The 18,694-nt window shown below is 41.1% G+C and overlaps 1 protein-coding gene across 1 annotated transcript in view; it reads left to right on the plus strand.

Annotated features, from left to right (window-relative positions):
* LOC126457571 (N-sulphoglucosamine sulphohydrolase) overlaps window positions 1–18,694 on the plus strand; it is a 132,854-nt gene that overhangs the window by 27,826 nt on the left and 86,334 nt on the right. Inside the window, exon 4 of the mRNA XM_050093994.1 lies at window positions 6,520–6,670. Coding sequence (XP_049949951.1) covers window positions 6,520–6,670 — 151 coding nt within the window. The remainder of the gene's footprint in view (window positions 1–6,519; window positions 6,671–18,694) is intronic.

The following is an 18,694-nucleotide window of genomic DNA, read 5'->3' on the forward strand; positions in this document are numbered from 1 at the left end:
GATTGCAGCATCTTAGACCTGTTGGCTAATTTTGCATGCCATGAACTTACATTTAACGTAAATAAACATTTTTCAATGGTTGTGAACAGATAATGTATTCAACGGCAAGCAATATATATTTACAATTTAAAGATAATTTGGTTTGAACAATAATATTTACAGTAATGATTAAATGTTGAACAAAATAAGAAACAACACAGTAAATAACCAAGACAGTGATAATAATATAAAAATTAAAAAAAATACTAGACAAATTGAACTTTCCTGACTTTTGCTTGTGCAAACTCTTTAATGCAATCTGTGTAACTTAAGTCCTCTGCAAGCTCATGCTCAATCAGTATTGTTGCAAGATCATTCAAACGAGTTTGGCTCATCGTTGATCGGAGGTATGTCTTTATCAATTTCAGTTTTGAGAAACTCCTCTCTCCACTCGCAGCTGTCACTGGGAGTGTTAATGTCTTCCTATAAACTTCAGAGTCTCTTTTGGACCTATTACAGGATTCAACAATGTTGAAAGTATTTTCAGTTCTTCCCTCAACTCCAGTGCATCAATGTCGCTTGACTCATGATGTTGCAAAATAGCTGCGAGGTTTCTACACTTTGTGTCCAGGCTGTCTGAAGGTGCACTCTTCAGCTCACCGATGTCATAGAGAAAATCAAAATAATCACAATGAGATTTTAGTTGATTGAATCTCTCATCCAAAGAAGTGGTTACTATATCTAATAGTAGAATTCTATCTTGTAACGTTTTGTTGGGTCATCTATTGTCTCATCCCTTCCTTCATAGGTAAAGTGTATTGGGTTCTTACGTGTCACCGGGAAACACTTATCCAGGGTAATGTTAGATCTTCTAGCTCTAATTCTGTAGCCAATTCTTTGAAATACGTCAAGAAAGACACCATCTTTTCTTCTGTTCTGCAGGTCTTAGAATATGCTTTTGTTTCTTCAAGCATTTCCACAGCCTCAGAAACATTTATGTCAGTGGTCTGGAGGGTCTTACTGACTACACTGATGTGAATCAGAACGTCACCACAGGTTACCAGAGAAGTGAGAAAGGTGTAATTTTTTATTTGATTCACAAGTGACGTTGCTTCGTGAGTGGTCATGCCATCGAATTCTTCTGATGTCTGAACCAGTGCATCATAAACACCTCCAATTTGAAACCTCAGTGGAGTAAGTGCATTGATGCGACTTTCCCATCTAGTATCGCTTAATGGTTTCAGTGACAGGTTAGGTAGATACTTCTTCAAGACACCCCAACATCGAACGGAGGACAAGAAGAAGTCATACAAGCTTTTCACTGTCGAAAACATGGAAACAGCATATTTAGAAGACATAGCAGCATCGTTTACATCAAGATTCAATGAGTGACTGCTACATGGTACATAAAATGCTCGCTTTTTCATATCTGAAATTCTTTTCTGGAGACCAGACTACTTTCCTTTCATGTTTGCCCCATTGTCGTATGCTTGCCCTCTCATATTACACAATAGAATTTTTTTATCTTCCAAGAACTTGAGTACGACCTGTATCAAAGTGGAGCTTGAAGAATTGGGCACTGGAAGAAATCCCAGGAAATGCTCCCAAATTCGGACATTGTATACCCCATCGAGTCTTGTCTCCTGGACGAAATGTACCACAATTGTCATCTGGTCAACTTTTGAAATATCTGGTGTGCAGTCAGGAATTATATGTAATACTTTGCAGGTTTCATCATTAATAGAATGTTGTTGGTTATAGATGATACAATAAGATGAATTATTTAATTCTGTGTTTCTTTGCCAAGATAATGATGACCCTTGTTCTCACCTTGCTTTGTTCTGTGCAGGTGCTCCATCATCACAGTGTTTAACTTTCTGAATAATTCAATGAGTTTCAAGAAGTTTCTGTTGTCAGGCTGAAAGAGTGTATCTGTACTTCCTCTCAAAGGCAGACATTGCCAACCCAGGAACTGAATTATTATTGTTAAGCGCTCAAGAACATTTTTCCAATGTTCGCTTTCAGTATTCAGAAGCCTTTGATGATGGGCGTCAACAGTTTGTCACTTTTTCAGTCCCTCGGAAAACATGATCCACTTTTTATGTGAATTCAAATGCTTGGTAGACTGCCCGTGACTTTCGAGATACGAAGCAAGGTGCCGCCAGTCGCTTATACCGTTCTTTGCAATTTTTACTGTAGACGACGAAAAAAGTTTGCAACAAAAGCAGAACACAGCATCCTTGCTCTTTGAGTACACCAACCAATGTCTATCTGCTTCTTCTAAATTCTTCAAAGACTAGCTGTAGTGCACGGGGCTGAAACGCTGGTTGTCCATGTTTTTAGGACATTGTTCAGCTTCCTTAATGTGCTCGGGAGGACCTCGCATGACCAAAGTCGTTCAAATGCAGTCTATAATAATTTCCAGCCATCTTCCGGGATCTGAGTCAATTGTGTCTTCCAGTTTAGGCTCGCCTTCAATCCCTTCTCCGGTGGTGAGTACCTCGGCTGATGATCCTCCGGTATTTTCCGAATCTGGTCGCCTAATTTCAGTTCTGCCTGATGTTTCAATCTCAGAGCTTCAGTCCAGATGAGGTCTGTTGAACACGTTGCAGATGGCCCACCGTCAGCATTGCTACTGTATGCAGTGGTCGCAATACTGTGTTCATCAAATTTCTTTTCATGTCCTGAAGGTAAAGATGTAGCTGCAGTAGCTCCACTAGTTTCTGTACTTTCAGGATCTATTTTTCCACCCTCACTGCTGCTAAGTCATTCTCTCTTTAGCTTGAAATATTGTTGTAGTGCATCCTTTTGCTTCGTATCCTCATCTTCCTTCAGAACCTGTCTTTTCCTATATTCACTGCCAGACAGTCTTTTTCTACTGTCGGACATGTTTCAATCTAGCCTGTAAAGAACGATTACGTGAAACTAACTGTTGGTGTCAGTGTACTAACTTTATTTGCAACACAGTTCACACACAATTTCCTGATATTCCACTGCACATAAACGGAAAATTATATTAGTGTAGGATACACTGTTCAGGGGATGAAGTCATAAGAACTGAGCCACGTGAAATTGAATTTCAGGCCAAATTTCACTACAGACGCAGGTGAAACTGTCAAAGAGTGGGGTGGAGGACAATGGAGAGAGGAAGAATAAGAAGATGGAGTAACATAAATACACATCCGGGCATCGACGGGTACTAATGCTAGTCGAAATATATTAACTCACTGCACTGCGGTTGTTAGTTTCAAAAAACTGACACTCGACATCTGTCGTAATTTTCATGTGTCACTTCTTTCGTGTCTGATTATGGAATAAGGGGTAATCACTTCACTTTTCTTCACATTATTTTCATTCTATCTATTGGGTTGATGTGTGCTTATTTGCCAAATTGCCAATTTTTGAAGTAACAGATCATAAGAAAAATAAATTTTTCTACTCTGCGATCTTGAAGGAGAAAAATTCTAACTTATGAGTAACATGCATGTGCAGTACTAATTGTATGTTATGTTGTGGCCACATGTAGTAAGCACTGCTTCACGCAGTGGAGAATGGTAAAACAGAGGTATGCCGGCAACCAAGGCATTGCGAAATAGGCAAGCACAGATAGCTTTGCTGACAGCAGCAGTCTATCAACCGGCTGACGCAAGGACACCCACAGACTGAGCACCGAGCAAAGCCTGGAGACTGCTGAGTAAGGAGAAGTGAGGCCAGCACGCTAAGTTATGCTGCAATATACTGCGGGAGTAATAACAAAAAGCTACCATCATGGGTAAAAAATGTCCTCCTGCCGGATATAAACAGTGGAGTGCAGGCAGCAACAGACAGAAGCCATTAGGAAGCAGTTCAGATCTGAGGATGGACGTGGTCTATGTCCGAATGTTCAATCTTCATAGGTGACGATTCCAGAAGTCTGTTCCAGTTCGAAGGAGTCATCCGTTTGCTGCCAGATGTCAACTTCAGCTCTGGGGGTCGGCCCAAGTCAGTCGGCACCATGGCTGACTAACTACAGCAAGAACTTCCAGCAGGACCGGCTGCAGCATGGTCTTGATCACAGGCGCCATTGGGGACTGACGCCCGGACTTCATGGCAACCTGACCCACGGCTTGTGGTCCGTCCATGACGTGACCTCGCGGACATCTCAACTGACGGCTTCCCAGCCGCCGGTGCAGCAGGTGTCGGCAGCTGACCTCACGGTGATGTGGCTCCGTGGCGTGCCGTACTGGGATGCCGAGCAGCGACTAGTTCATCTCAATCACAGGGCATCCTGGCTTCAGCAGAGCACTGGTGGCCTGAGGCTCTGAGTGCCATCAGTGGCGCGCGTTGCACGCATTGTCGGAGAATGTACACAGCAGCAGCCAGGCGGAGGGATCCGCAGGGCTGGGCAGCAACGACGAGGGAGAAATTGTAAAGAAAGTTCAAAGAATAATTGTAAAACTCCACACCGTCCCAGTCTTTGGCGCAGCCACTGTGTCTGCTGCTAACAAGTACTACAGAAGTCGTAACAAGTCCAACCGTGAATGAGATTTTCACTCTGCAGCGGAGTGTGCGCTGATATGAAACTTCCTGGCAGATTAAAACCGTGTGCCCGACCGAGACTCGAACTCGGGACCTTTGCCTTTCGCGGGCAAGTGCTCTACCAACTGAGCTACCGAAGCACGACTCACACCCGGTACTCACAGCTTTACTCCTGCCAGTACCTCAGAAGAGCACTTGCCCGCGAAAGGCAAAGGTCCCGAGTTCGAGTCTCGGTCGGGCACACAGTTTTAATCTGCCAGGAAGTTTCAAGTCCAACTGTGGTTGTAACAGTTATATGAAAAGCACTTACATCCCAAGTTGCAAGAAATTCTGATGCACCAATTCTTCTATTCTTATGAAACGCATTGAAAGTGCTTCTGACCAATCTTGACTCCCTCAGCCAACTACCGAAATGAATTCCGTAGTTTTCGTTGTAGAGAATGCAACAATACCTATTGCCTGGAAAGGCGAAGTGGTGATGCGGCAGTGCCAGGACCTAGGTCATGTGACGAGGTACAGCGAGGCTACGGTTAAACTAGCACCCAAGAAGAAGAAGAAGAAGAAGAAGAAGAAGAAGAAGAAGCAAGACGCTCACTATAAGTATGTGACTGATGATATGGATAAATGTATTATCTGGCGGCAATTTCTATGGCATTATAAACAATAGAAAGAAATATGAATTTTGCGAAAACTGCACAACTTCTGTCAAACAGAAATGAGTTTCAAAGCTAGCAAGGAAATCCTTAGAAGCAGTGTTCTGTCTATGGATTTTTGTTTTAGAAGGTGTCAAAATTAAGGTTTTGTTTTGAGCGGATGAGAGGGCATTGTTGCTAAAAGACCATACTTTCTCAGGTTTTCATCAGAACCAAAGTGACCAGTAGTTTACTAAGCTGAAACATGGAGTCACATGCATTACACAGTAAATAAAATTGGCAAAGTGATAGTGTGCGAGTAGTACTGTAAAACAAAAGTGCCGGTCAGAGTTTAATTGTTGTTCATGCAGGCAGAGACAGGTGTTTCATGGCTCAAAAACCAAAACATCCGACTATCACTCAGAAACACATAGCAAAAATTTTCAAAAATACGTCGAAACCCAACTTATGCCAGACTTATTAGCAATGTCTTTATCCCTTGTAATTACTCGCAGTGTATTTACCCATTCAGAATACTTCTAGCCATTGTAGGTGTTGGATATGTTTGACTGTAGTAATGTTCAACCATTTTTTTCCATAATACGGGAAGAGTAAAACACTCGGAAACTACCACTGAAGGGCTTAGCAAAATTGCTTCAGGCTTAACATGTAACTGCAGTATTGAACATTCCAAATTAGATTAAGTCTTCTGCAAAATTAGTTGTGAGTAAACGCACGGCGCGTAACAGGCTGGCAGCGCTCCACTCATAAGAATGCTGGCTTGTACGCCAGACTGCTTCCCCTTCTCTGTTCCTCCGGCATAAACACGACGGTCCTGCCACAGTGGCGAGGAAGAAATTAGTCCTCCTCCCACCCGTTGTCCAACAGGGGCGGCCGGCAGGTAGTCGAGGCACCATGCCACAGTTCCTGAAGCCACTCCCTCCGAGGTTTGGTTTCAAATCCCCTCTTGGGTATGAATGTTGAGTTTGTCCTAAAAAAATGGGGGGGGGGGGGGGGGGCAGATTTGCCGCCCCTCGGAAAGTGCCACCCCGTGCGGCCGCACGATTCGCACGTGCCTTGCGCTGGCCCTGATATATATAATTAACGTTCCATTAGATTTAAGCATCTGTATATATGCAAAGCTGTACTATTAACTGTACTTGTTGACAAGGCTAGTGGTATGTATACTGCTAATAAAAATTCTTACCATTTTGAACCTTCTATCTCTGTGAAACATTTCGAAAGATTGATTATTCACTTCACTGTCAATTATTACTATTGTCACCTCTGCAATGTGAGGGGAATATTTGCTCTTATTTCTTAGGACTTATTCTATTTCTTACAGTGTCCTATTCATTCAAATATTTATATTCAAATATTTCTGTTGCAGGCATAATTGGCAAGAAGCATGTTGGCCCAAAAGAGGTATACAAATTTGATTATGAGCAAACAGAAGAAAATAATTCTATTCTTCAGGTTGGAAGAAATATTACAAAGATTAAGCTTCTTGTCAGAGAGTTCTTGAATCACAGTGGTTCTCAGTAAGTAGTATGTATTTGGAACATTGGAATTTCATTTTAAACTGGATGCTATTAACAGTTTTTCATCCATCTTCAGTAACTTATCTAAATACAGGGCAAATAAAAGGCATTTTTCTTCTACTGAAAGTAGTGATAGTGAGATAAAACATAGTATGTGCATAATAACCATTTACTAACATTATCACCAGATATGTGGCACCAGATGAGATACACTACGTGATCGAAAGTATCCAGACACCCCCAAAAACATATGTTTTTCATGTTAGGTGCATTGTGCTGCCATCTGCTGCCAGGTACTCCATATCAGTGACCTCAGTAGTCATTAGACATTGTGAGAGAGCAGAATGGGGTGCTCCGTGGAACTCACGGACTTTGAACGTGGTCAGGTGATTGGGTGTTACTTGTGTCATACATCTGTATGCGAGATTTCCACACTCCTAAACATCCCTAGATCCTCTGTTTCCAATGTGATAGTGAAGTGGAAATGTGAAGGGACATGTACAGCACAAAAGTGTACAGGCTGACCTTGTCTGTTGACTGACGGAGACTGCCGGCAGTTGAAGAGGGTTGTAGTGTGTAATAGACAGACATTTATCCAGACCATCACACAGGAATTCCAACTGCATCAGGATTCACTGCAAGTATTATGACAGTTAGGTGGGAGGTGAGAAAACTTGGATTTCATGATTGAACGGCTGCTCATAAGCTACACATCATGCCAGTAAACGCTAAATGATGTATTGCTTGGTGTAAGGAGCATAAACATTGGATGTTTGAACTGTGGAAAAACATTGTGCGGAGTGACGAATCACAGTACACAATGTGGTGACCCAATGGCAGGGTGTGGGTATGGTGAATGCCCAGTCAACTCATCTGCCAGTGTGTGTAGAGCCAACTGTAAAATTCAGAGGCTGTGGAGTTATGGTGTGGTCATGTTTTTCATGGAGGGGGCTTGCACCTGTTGTTGTTTTGCGTGGCACTATTGCAGCACAGGTCTACATTGATGTTTTAAGCATCTTCTTGCTTCTCACTGTTGAAGAGCAGTTCGGGGATGGTGACTGCATCTTTCAACATGATCGAGCACCTCTTCATAATGTACGGCCTGAAACAGAGTGGTTACATGACAATAACATCCATGTAATGGACTGGCCTGCACAGAGTCCTGACCTGACTGGGATGTTTGGAACGCCGTCTTCATGCCAGGCCTCACCAACTGACATTGATACTTCTCCTCAGTGCAGCATCCATGAAGAATGGGCTACCATTTCCCAAGATGGAATCCAGCACCTGAGTGAATGTATGCCTGCGAGAGTGGAAGCTGTCATCAAGGCTAAGGGTGAACCAACACCACACTGAATTCCAGCGTTACCGATGGAGGGCGCCATGAACTTTCAAGTCATTTTAGCCAGATGTTCAGATACTTTTGATCACATAGTGTATATTCACACACACACACACACACACACACACACACACACACACACACACACACTGTTAAAGTTACAAAATGTTTGGTTATGAATGTAAGGGTGGTATGACGAAAATTAAGGCTACAAGTAAGTAAACAGAACATTGGAAAGTCTGATACTGAAACTTAAGTGTCGTCCATCAGTAATGCAGGCTGTTGCTAGACTAGTGCCAGTGACAGTGAGGCCTGAGAAGCATAAAAGGAAAAGGAAGCATGGCAGTAAGATGCATGTAGCAGTGATAATGAGAGGAAGTGAGTAATATTCTGGGCCTATAAGTAATGTTAATTTTTATGGTAAGAGTTCTTGTAAGTAATAGATAATAATCTTTATCTTTTACTGACATTTATTGAGAATGATATGGACATTAGTATATAACTATCCACAAACTTAATACACATGAAACTAAGAAACTAAGCACTGTACATGAAATTATTAAGGGAGTTAATATTTTTAGTTAACATGGCACTATTAAATTTTAAATATCAAGCTCTGCTGTAAAATAAAATTACTGGAATGAAACTAACTAGACCATAGGAATGTTCAAAACAGAAAATATTGTCTGGATAATATAATTGGAAAGTAGAACCTATGAAGTAATTTTGATATTTACTGGGTGATGGTAGGCTGAAAGTAAATGACCAAAACGAAAATGTAACAATGTAACATTTCTTTACCCTGGGAGTGATACGACAGCAAGTTGATACTCTGTTAAGTTTTAACTGTGTGCAGGAAATTGACATTGCAGGGATGTGCGTCAATGCTAAGGAAAGACAAAGCAGACTTCGGTATATCAGTGGAAGGAGTGAGTTATGCACAGAAAGGATTGAATGTGGTTGGGTGTCTGTAGTTAATCAATTGAAAACTACTTTAAAGTCAGGAGCAGTGGCTTCATCATGGTTGCTATTATACAGTTTGTGAGCCAAATTTGTCTTAGCACATGAAAAGAATGTTTTATTGTCTCCAAACATGCAGGTGCTATGGAATTATTCAAGAAGTTATGAAGTAACAGAACACCAGTGTAGATATTTGGGTGATTGCCCTAATTAACACCTTCACAGACTGGTACAACCTTCCAAACATAGTCTACAACCAAATTTCCCATGACAAGTTTCAATAAAACTCTCAGCATTATTCCCAAAAAGACCATGAAGGTTGTGTGACAAGCTATGCTATGACTTCCTGGACTTACACCATAAGGTTGAGGAATGTAGTGGTGGACTAGACATTAGAGGCTGCTGCTCACAAGGTTAACTGTGTGTAGAGTGAACACAAGAATTTTTGCCTTAGATGACTCTTCTAATACTAGATATAGAAAGCTCGCTAAAACCTAAAATTGCTAGTGTGACATTGTTGGGGTAAATCTAAGTGAAGGTCAAGCAGGTCGGCTAATGGGAAATGGAGGCAGTGTATTTGTCACTGTAGACAAGAAACTGAGACCCACTGTGATTAAAACCAGAGCTGCATCTGAGTCTGTTTGAGCAAGAGTGAATATTAAGGATGAACATAAACTTATAACTGGGTTCTTCTACATATTACCAGACTCACCCTCTAATGTAACTGAAGATATCAGTGAAATCTTCCACTCACTAACACATATATTCCTCAGTTGTACTGTCATCATTGGTATAAACTTTAATCACCCAAAAATCAATAAGGACAATCACAGTTTGGTAAGTGGTAGATATGACAAGACTCCTGTGAAATAATACTAAATGCTTTCTCTGACAGCTTTGTACAAGAATAGGTTGAGAGCCCATACAAGATGGAAAATACACTCATGAGCCACAACATTGTGCCCACTGCTCATTCTAAGATTGAATGCCATCAGATGGCATTGCAAGCACTTGCCATAAGGAAAGTACAGGGTGGACATAAAGTCCAGGAACATGTTCAATTATTTATTGCACAAGAACCAAACATTGTACAGATATCATACACATGTTATTTTGAAGAGAAACCCTGAAAGTTTTCTTTCATGTATACCGCCACAGCATAGTTTTATAATTTGACAATAGTCAGCACTAGTCGCAAACATGGTGAGTTCAGGTGCAGAGCGAGCTTTCTGTGTGTTTGAATTTGACAAAAACAAGTGTGCTACAGCTGTTTAACAGATGTTTAGAATGTATTACAGGAAGAAGTCACAAACAAGGAAGACCATTTACCACTGGCACAACAAATTCGTAACAATGGATTTTTGTCGAACTCCAACACACAGAAAGCTCGCTCTGCACCTGAACCCGCCATTTTTTCGACTAGTGCTGACTATCGGTGAATTACCAAACTATTCTGTGGCGGTATACATGAAAAAAAACTTTCAGAGTTTCTCTTCAAAATGACATATGTATGATCTCTGTACAATGTTTGGTTCTTGTGCAATAAATAACTGAAAGTGTTCCCAGACTTTATGTAAACCCTGTATATAATCACAGCAAAGACAAATGGAGAATCATTCGAGCAATGATATGGGCTGCAAATGATGAAATGCACTGACACAAGCACTTTTGACAAAGGAAAAAATCAAACAATGCATAGTCCATGTTGGAATATCAACAATATTATGAAAAGGATAGATTGCTACTTACCATAAAGATGACAAATTGAGCTGCAGACAGGCACGATGAAACAGCTGTTACATATAAGCTTTCAGCCAAAGCCTTGTTCAAAAAAGAGATACACACACACATTCACACAAATGAGCACACTTCACACGTACATGACCACTGACTCTAGCAACTCCACACAGACTACAGCAATCTGAAGAAGAGTGGGGTAGAGAAGGGGGAGGGATAGCAGTGTGTAGATGAGGAAAGAGGAATCAGCACTGCCTGACAGAGCATGTAGTGGCTAGAGGCAGCAGGACAGGGTTGAGAGTCACAGTGTCAGAGGCTGTGGGGGAGGGAGAGGAGGGGGAAAATGGGGAGTGGAAAAGAGAGGAGCAGATAAGGGGAAAAGACAGGTGGATGCACTGGCAAAGAGCAGTGCGCAGTGAGGGTGAGGGGAGGTGGTGAATTGTGAGGAGGTGAGTGGACAGAGGGGACAGAAACAGATGGATGGAGCTTGTGGGAACAATAGGTTATTGTAGGTTATGGCCAAGGCAATTTCAGGAGCAGAGAATGTGTTGTGAGGATAACTCCCATCTGCACAGTTGGTAGGGAGGTAGCAGCATGTTATCTCGGGTCGAGAATCATAGGGAAAAGTAGGAGACACTTGTGTGCTTCTGGGAAATTATTAAGATTCTTGACATTCATTTTGTATATTAGTGACTTGCTATACAATATTAATAGTAACATCAGATTTTTTTGTAGATGTTGGACTTATCTATAACAAAGTACTATCTGAAAATAGCTGCACACAAAAAAAAAAAAAGAAAAAAAAAAGAAAAAGAAAAAACCAGTCTGATATTGATAAGATTTCAAAGTAATGCAAGGATTGGAAACTTGTTTTTATGTACAGAAAAGCATTTCAAAATGATTACAATATAAGTGAGGTAAATTAGAAGCAGTCAACTCATACAAGTAACTGGGTATAACAATTAGCATAGCTATGAATTATCACATATACTTAGTCATAGGTAAAGCAGGTGACAGACTTCTGCCCATTGGTAGCATACTGGAAAAATGCAATCATTTTGCAAAGGAAGCTGCTTACAAAACGTTTTTAAGTCCCGCCTTAGACTATTGCTCACATTTGTGAGACCTTTAGCAGCTGGAGGTGCAAATCAAACTTACGAATATATCAGTTTGCCTTACATCTTCCATAACCAGCCTCTAGTGAGGAAATGGCTAATTCACAGGCTGGTCACTTCAACTTCTGTAGCAGACAAATACTGGGAGTGACAGAAATTTCTAACAGTTTTCAAATAAAAATAACTCCAATGTTTATAAACACTTTTGCATGTTTATTATTTATTACAAATTGCAAAAAATGGCAATTAATATAAACACTGCAGAAACATAAATGTATCCTTTTACAGAAAAAACATAAAGGCTACATTATTTAAAGATAACAGCATTTAAGTGGTGATCATTCCTCTTCATACATTCCTCAAGTCTTGCAGCAAAGCTGTCAATCACTTTACTCAACATCTCATTTGATATAGGTATAGTCATTTGTCATATAGCTTCTTTCAAATCTGATAGTGTATAGGTTTGTATGAAACTTCCTGACAGATTAAAGCTGTGCACTGGACCAAGACTTGAACTCGGGACCTTTGCCTTTCGCAGCCAAGCAAGTTTCATATCATATCTACCAACTGATCTACCCAACCACGACTCACAACCCATCTTCACAGCTTCAATTCTGCCAGTACCTCGTCTCCTACCTTTCAAACTTTGCAGTAAGTAGAGATGAGGTACTGGCAGAATTGAAACTGTGAAGATGGGTTGTGAGTCATGCTTGGGTAGCTCAGTTGGTAGAGTACTTTCTTGCAAAAGGCAGAGGTCCCGAGTTCAATCTCGGTCCGGCACACTGTTTTAATCTGCCAGGAAGTTTCATATCAGCGCACACTCCACTGCAGAGCGAAAATCTCATTCTGGAAACATCCCCCAGGCTGTGGCTAAGCCATGTCTCCACAGAATCCTTTCTTCCAGGAGTGCTAGGTCTGCAAGGTTCACAGGAGAGCTTCTGTGAAGTTTGGAAGGTAGATGAGGTACTGGCAGAATTGAAACTGTGAACACGGGTTGTGAGTCATGCTTGGGTAGCTTAGTCAGTAGAGCACTTGCTTGCCGAAAGGCAAAGGTCCTGAGTTTGAGTCTCGGTTCGGCACTCAGTTTTAATCTGCCAGGAAGTTTCATATAAGTACACACTCCGCTGCAGAGTGAAAATCTCATTCTGGCACAAACAAAGAGGTTGGGAGAAAGATCAGGCCAAGCAATGTCAACATTGTGAGAGATGACATGGCCATGAAATTTCTTCCTCAAATAACCCATTACACCATTTGCTGTGTGGACAGTTGCTCTGTCCTTTTGGAACAAAATCTTTTTCATGCCAAGACATTTTCTTTTCAATTCAGTAATTAAGAAAGCATCCAACATTCTTAGGTAACATTCTTGGTTTACTGTAACTGTTCGCCCTCCTTCCTCAAAAAAGTATGGGCCAATAACACCTTTCTTAGTAATCTCATACCACACTGTGACTTTGGCAGGTGGAATTCGTGTAACTCTTGTGGGTTTGTGTCTGACCTGGAGCAAAAATGTTGTTTGTTAACATATCCATCAAGATGGAAATGAGCCTCATCACTCATTACAAGAATTTTGTCATCGTCCCTCAGATCATTCATTCGTTCTGAAAATTTCTGATGTTATAGTCATGGAGCTCAAGCTTTTGAACAATTGCAGTTTTATACCAGTGGAAATGTATTTTCTCTAGTGCACAGGTCAATGTGGGATAATCAGCATGACTTGTCTTACACGCTTAGCATAGTCCGGTGTTCTGACTGACTTTGAATGTCCGTTCGGCTTTTGTTTTAATGTTGAACGAGTTGATCCGAAGTTCTTGACCCACAACTTAATTGTGTTATGGGATGAAATTTGACCCCTACTACTCACCTGAAAATGTGTGTGAAACTGATGTTGTGTGACAACAACAGAATTAACTCTTTTAAAATATGTCCCATCGATGAATGCATGATGTTTACTGGGCCACTGCCCCATGGCAACTGAAATTGCCTTGAGTAACCTTGAGAACGCCACATTCCTCACCACCCCATTCCACGCGACTGCCATACTGTGCACGAACAAAAACTGTCAGGTATTTCTGCCACTCCCTGTATGAGGCCACATAGCAGCTGACTCACTCTTAGTTATCATCCGATCCGACATTGCCTCTACAGGTGAACTATAGCTGCTGCTGCTGTCAGCTGGACCAAGTGAGAGATGCATAGTGCTTCAGCTTGTGAGCATGTGGCTTCTACCACTGCAAGGATTAGTAGAACTCTGCATAGTATTATAATTTCAGTACATGTACATAACAAAGTAGCAATGCTTGAAATATGTAAAATCCAGGATAGAATAATGACAATATTCTGAAAATGATAGATTGCTACTCACCATATAAAGGAGACAATGAGTCACAGACAGGCACAATGAAAAGACTGCTATGCATTTGAGCCGTTAACCAAAAGGCCTTGTTTTAAAGTAGAAAACACATTCTCTCTCTCTCTCTCTCTCTCTCTCTCTCTCTCTCTCTCTCTCTCTGTCTCTGGTCTCAATAGCCAGAGAAAGTGGTAACAGTCAAGTATGTGTGACTTGCACTTGTATGAATATGTGTGTGTTTTCTACTTTATAAGAAGACCTTCTGGCCGAAAACTCAAATGTATAACAGTCTGTTTGGTGTGCTGTCTGTGACTCAACTTCTCCTCTATATGGTGAGTAGCAACCTAGATCTGTACTTTTCATAATATTTAAGTAATTCTTTAACTTACACCAATTTCACTAAGGAACTATGGCTTATTAGTTTCAATCAGGAATTACTGCTTGTATCGATCTCCATCAACAACTATTATTGTTTGGTTTCATGCATTAGTAGATAATAATAATCTGTTATCACAGAAAGTTTATTTGTGTTCAGTAAATGTCATTGGCTCTAAAGTGAGGATTACAATAGCACCCATACCAAACAGAACTAACAAGAGATATTGACTGTATTCAAACCAGGACAGCATGGATGATTACAGATTTGTTTGATTCATGGGAGACTGTCACAGGAGTACTGAGAAACCTGAATTAAAAGACACTTTGAGATATATGCAAATTACTCTGTGAGAACCTACTTGCAAAGTTCAAAGAACCGGTATTAAATGAGGTATCTATAAATATACTTTTGCTTCCACCTACTGCTCCCGTAGAGATCACAAGGAGGAGAGCAGACTAATTGCAGCACAGAAAGAGGCATTTAAACAGTCATTCTTCCTACATTTCACACACCACTGGAAGAAGAAGGAACTCTAAGATGAGATATGGTCATTCATTCATTCATTCATTCATCATGTTCTGTTGAACCCATCAAGAATGAGAACTTTCAGGGATGTTGTATGCATCAAGGTATGTCTTCACAAAAGACAATAAACTGTCACAATATTGCTTACTGCTATTCACACTTATGCCAGCAGAATTTAATTGAGTACATTAGAAAGAAAACTGCTACTCTGATAAAGCAGGTATACTATATAGCTGCTATTTAATTGCTATTAGTAGCTTAATATTTACTAGATTACAGTTTATACACACACACACACACACACACACACAGGGTCCTATTTCAGTATATTATTTCTTGCCGCACAGCTTTAACAAACATTGAAACTTAACATGTAGCCAATGGACTTTCTATTCCCTGAATCTAGATACCCAGGATGAGTGGTTAATGATGTATGTTTTAATTTTTGTTGAATTGGTAGAGCTTGTTAGAAATCTTATCACCAGAGAAAATAACTTTACTCTGAACTCTAAACGAGAAGAAAGTTTACATAAAAATTATTTTTGTGCCTGGCATTTTATTTCTTTATCTGTAAACAATAAATATTGTATGGATATTATCAAAAAGTACAGGTAAATTTTATGTGAAGTCATTCCTAGGGAATGAAACATACAAAAGATAGTAGCACAAATTTATGTACATATATGTGTAGGAATTCTCAGCAGGTGGCCTCTGGAATGAAATCGGAAGCCAGTGTGTGAAATTAACTAAAATTTTATTACTAGTAATAGAATGGACAGAAAGATCAGATTCATACAAAACAGTTGTTTGCAGTGAACTGAGGATGGCAAGAGTGCTAATGATATTTCTCCCTATAGGAGGCTAAACCCATATCACTGTGAATTTTTCTTTTTTAAAAAAGCGTGGAGCCCCTCCATGTCCACACTAACATCTAGCATGATGGCCAACACAAAAGGGGTACTGCCATCTCTGCAAATTGGTTCGTTTGCACTAAGTGAGGTCTCGCAGTATGTTTGTACTTCGATGTTTGCATATGTCTGGTTCTGCTTAGTAGCAGCTTGAAGAGCTGAGGAAAAAAAAGTGCAAAGGCAACAGCCATGAGAAAGAAACCTCTGGAAATACTTGGCTTGGGTTGTAAGAGCAGTAGTAGTTTTCTTGCTGCTTGCAACAGGTCATGCAAGGGTAAGCTTTGTTACTAGTGGGTATCATGCAGGTGGATACCTTTGACATTGTGGAGCAGTGTTACTTGGTGGCTGCAGCTGGGTACTGATGTTGGCTTCTCGGTCAGCATCAGCACACCTATAATAGTTGGGTTCATCATTGTTTAGTGTCTGATATGTCATATATTGGCAATTTGTTTATGCATCAGTGTGCAAGCTTATTGGCTTCCCTGCAGTAGTGTGTTGGTTGGCTTGGATAGCAGCTGGCATATCCAATCAATGTTGCTGATATGCAGGGGCTCGCCGATGTTGTCACTTGTGAGTGTCTGTTAGCTCAGCATAGGTGGTTGTGCCCTAGCTAACAGTGTCTTTGGCCATCTGTGGTTTCACCTGTGGTTGTGAGCTTTGAAATAGTTTTTTTATGTATATTATTTCACATGATCAATGGTGAGGTCCCCACAAAGACCTCCTCCTTTCAGTGCTGAGTTCTGGCAAGATGAAGCCAATGAAGGTCCCAGTCATTCACGTGTTCTTCGCACAGCTGGGTATGACTAGCCATGCCATGCCATGCCGTGCCATGCCATGCCATGCCATGCCATGCCATGGGCCGCTGCGAGGCAGAACATGACTGCATCATTTCTCAGTGTAGAAGCGCAGTGGTGGTGCCATCCCTTCCTCTTCCCCCCATCCCCCCCTCCAACTCTCCTGCAGTCCAGAATATACTAGCTAAGGTACGGGTGAGGTCATCGGATACACTCGTAGTGAGATTGCTGGTTGGTGTCACAGTTCTCGGGTTGTGGCAGTAGAAGAAGAGTCACTTGTGGCAATAATGGCATGAGGTGATGTGATGTCATCCCTCCCTTCTGAGTTCACTGGAGGCAGTTATTTCTTAGAAGCTGTAATGATAAGAACACCATCAGATTACAGCTTTGATGTTACTGCCTGTGATTCAACATCCTAGAGTAGCTTGTAGAGTGTCTGGAAATAAAACTATGCTCCTCTTGCCTTTCCTCATGCTTTCCTTTAACAATGTGAAAAATGTCTGCCATTCTTATGTTTATTCCTTCTAGCTTGAATTGTTGCATGTCAAGGTTCATCTTCAAACCACTCTCAGTATTCTGAATGTTTTATGTTTTATTATACCTCGTTGGAACACGTGTGTTGTCTTCTGTCTCTACCCTGCAAACTTCAGGAAAGTTTGAAGCAATGCATTGACACAATGACCGGCTTCCCAAGTAGTCATGGGTGCTGGCCAGCTAAAACTTGATATTCACAATTGTATGAATGCCTTCAATGTTGTTTCTGCCATTATGTCTGGCAAGAATGTCACCTCAACCCAGCCAGTGATGTGACTGAGTTCAGGAAGAATATACTGGTAATGTGCTGACTGGTAGTGAGCTGATCAGATTGGGTCAGACATGTTTTAACCAGCCTTTCAGCCAGTATTTCATACTGACCTTGCTTTGAATGTGTGTGTTGACTGGTATTGCAGCTCTGCCAAGCTATGCAGGTTTGAGTCCGCACTCTGCAGTCTTGCTTCACATCACTCCAGATAAATCTATCCATGACAAACTTAGTGTTATGACATACTCCCAGGTGTGAAATTTGGTGTAAGCTATTAAACATAGGTTTCCTCATACTTAGCAGAATTAGTGGTGAAGCATGTTTTGCAATATGTCACACCAAACTTGCATGGATGTGGTGTGCCGTTCTAGTTTCCATCCAGTTGTAGTATCTTGTTCACAGATTTGCTGAGATTGTCATAGTTGATGTTAACCAACAGTGCATTGACTTGGGATAGGTAATCTGCCATGTCAGTGTCTGTGTCCTTGAGGTATAACACAACTGAGGTTGCAGAATCGATGTGGAGGACAGTGTTTTCCAAGACTGCATATGGAATCAGCTGGTGGTTGGTTGTCCATGTACATTGTTAGTAGCCTACCCTCTATGTCTTCTTTGAAGTGATGCACTGCTTCGTACACAGCTAGCAGCTCCCAATCACATGCCAAACACTTGCGATTATTCTTGGTTAGTTTCTGGAAGAATCTATGTAATTGTTGTTGCAAAAGAACTTTGCTGATTGCAGTTTCACTTGAGTCACAGGTAACAGACAAGGAGCTGCTGTGACAGAATGGGTTAATGTTGTTGCTTGTAGTAAGCTGAGCTTAATTTTGTTGTAGTTGGAGCCTGTTCTCACATGTGTTTTTTCTAGCCAACACATCCATCAATGGTGCCTGTATGGCTACCACATATGGTGTGTTACTTCTGTAGAAACTGATCGTGCTGGGAAATTGCCATAACTCCTAATAGTTCCTTGGCCGTGGGAGTTGATGGATAAGCTCTGTGCTTTGGATCACGGGTCGAACCCCAGCCCAACTGAAGGAGTGTTCTAGAAATATTACTTCCATTTGTCACAGCTGGCATTTGTCTTCATTCAACACTACTCTGAAATGTTTATA

Source organism: Schistocerca serialis, chromosome 2 (assembly GCF_023864345.2).
Source record: "Schistocerca serialis cubense isolate TAMUIC-IGC-003099 chromosome 2, iqSchSeri2.2, whole genome shotgun sequence".
NCBI classification, from domain to species: domain Eukaryota; kingdom Metazoa; phylum Arthropoda; class Insecta; order Orthoptera; family Acrididae; genus Schistocerca; species Schistocerca serialis.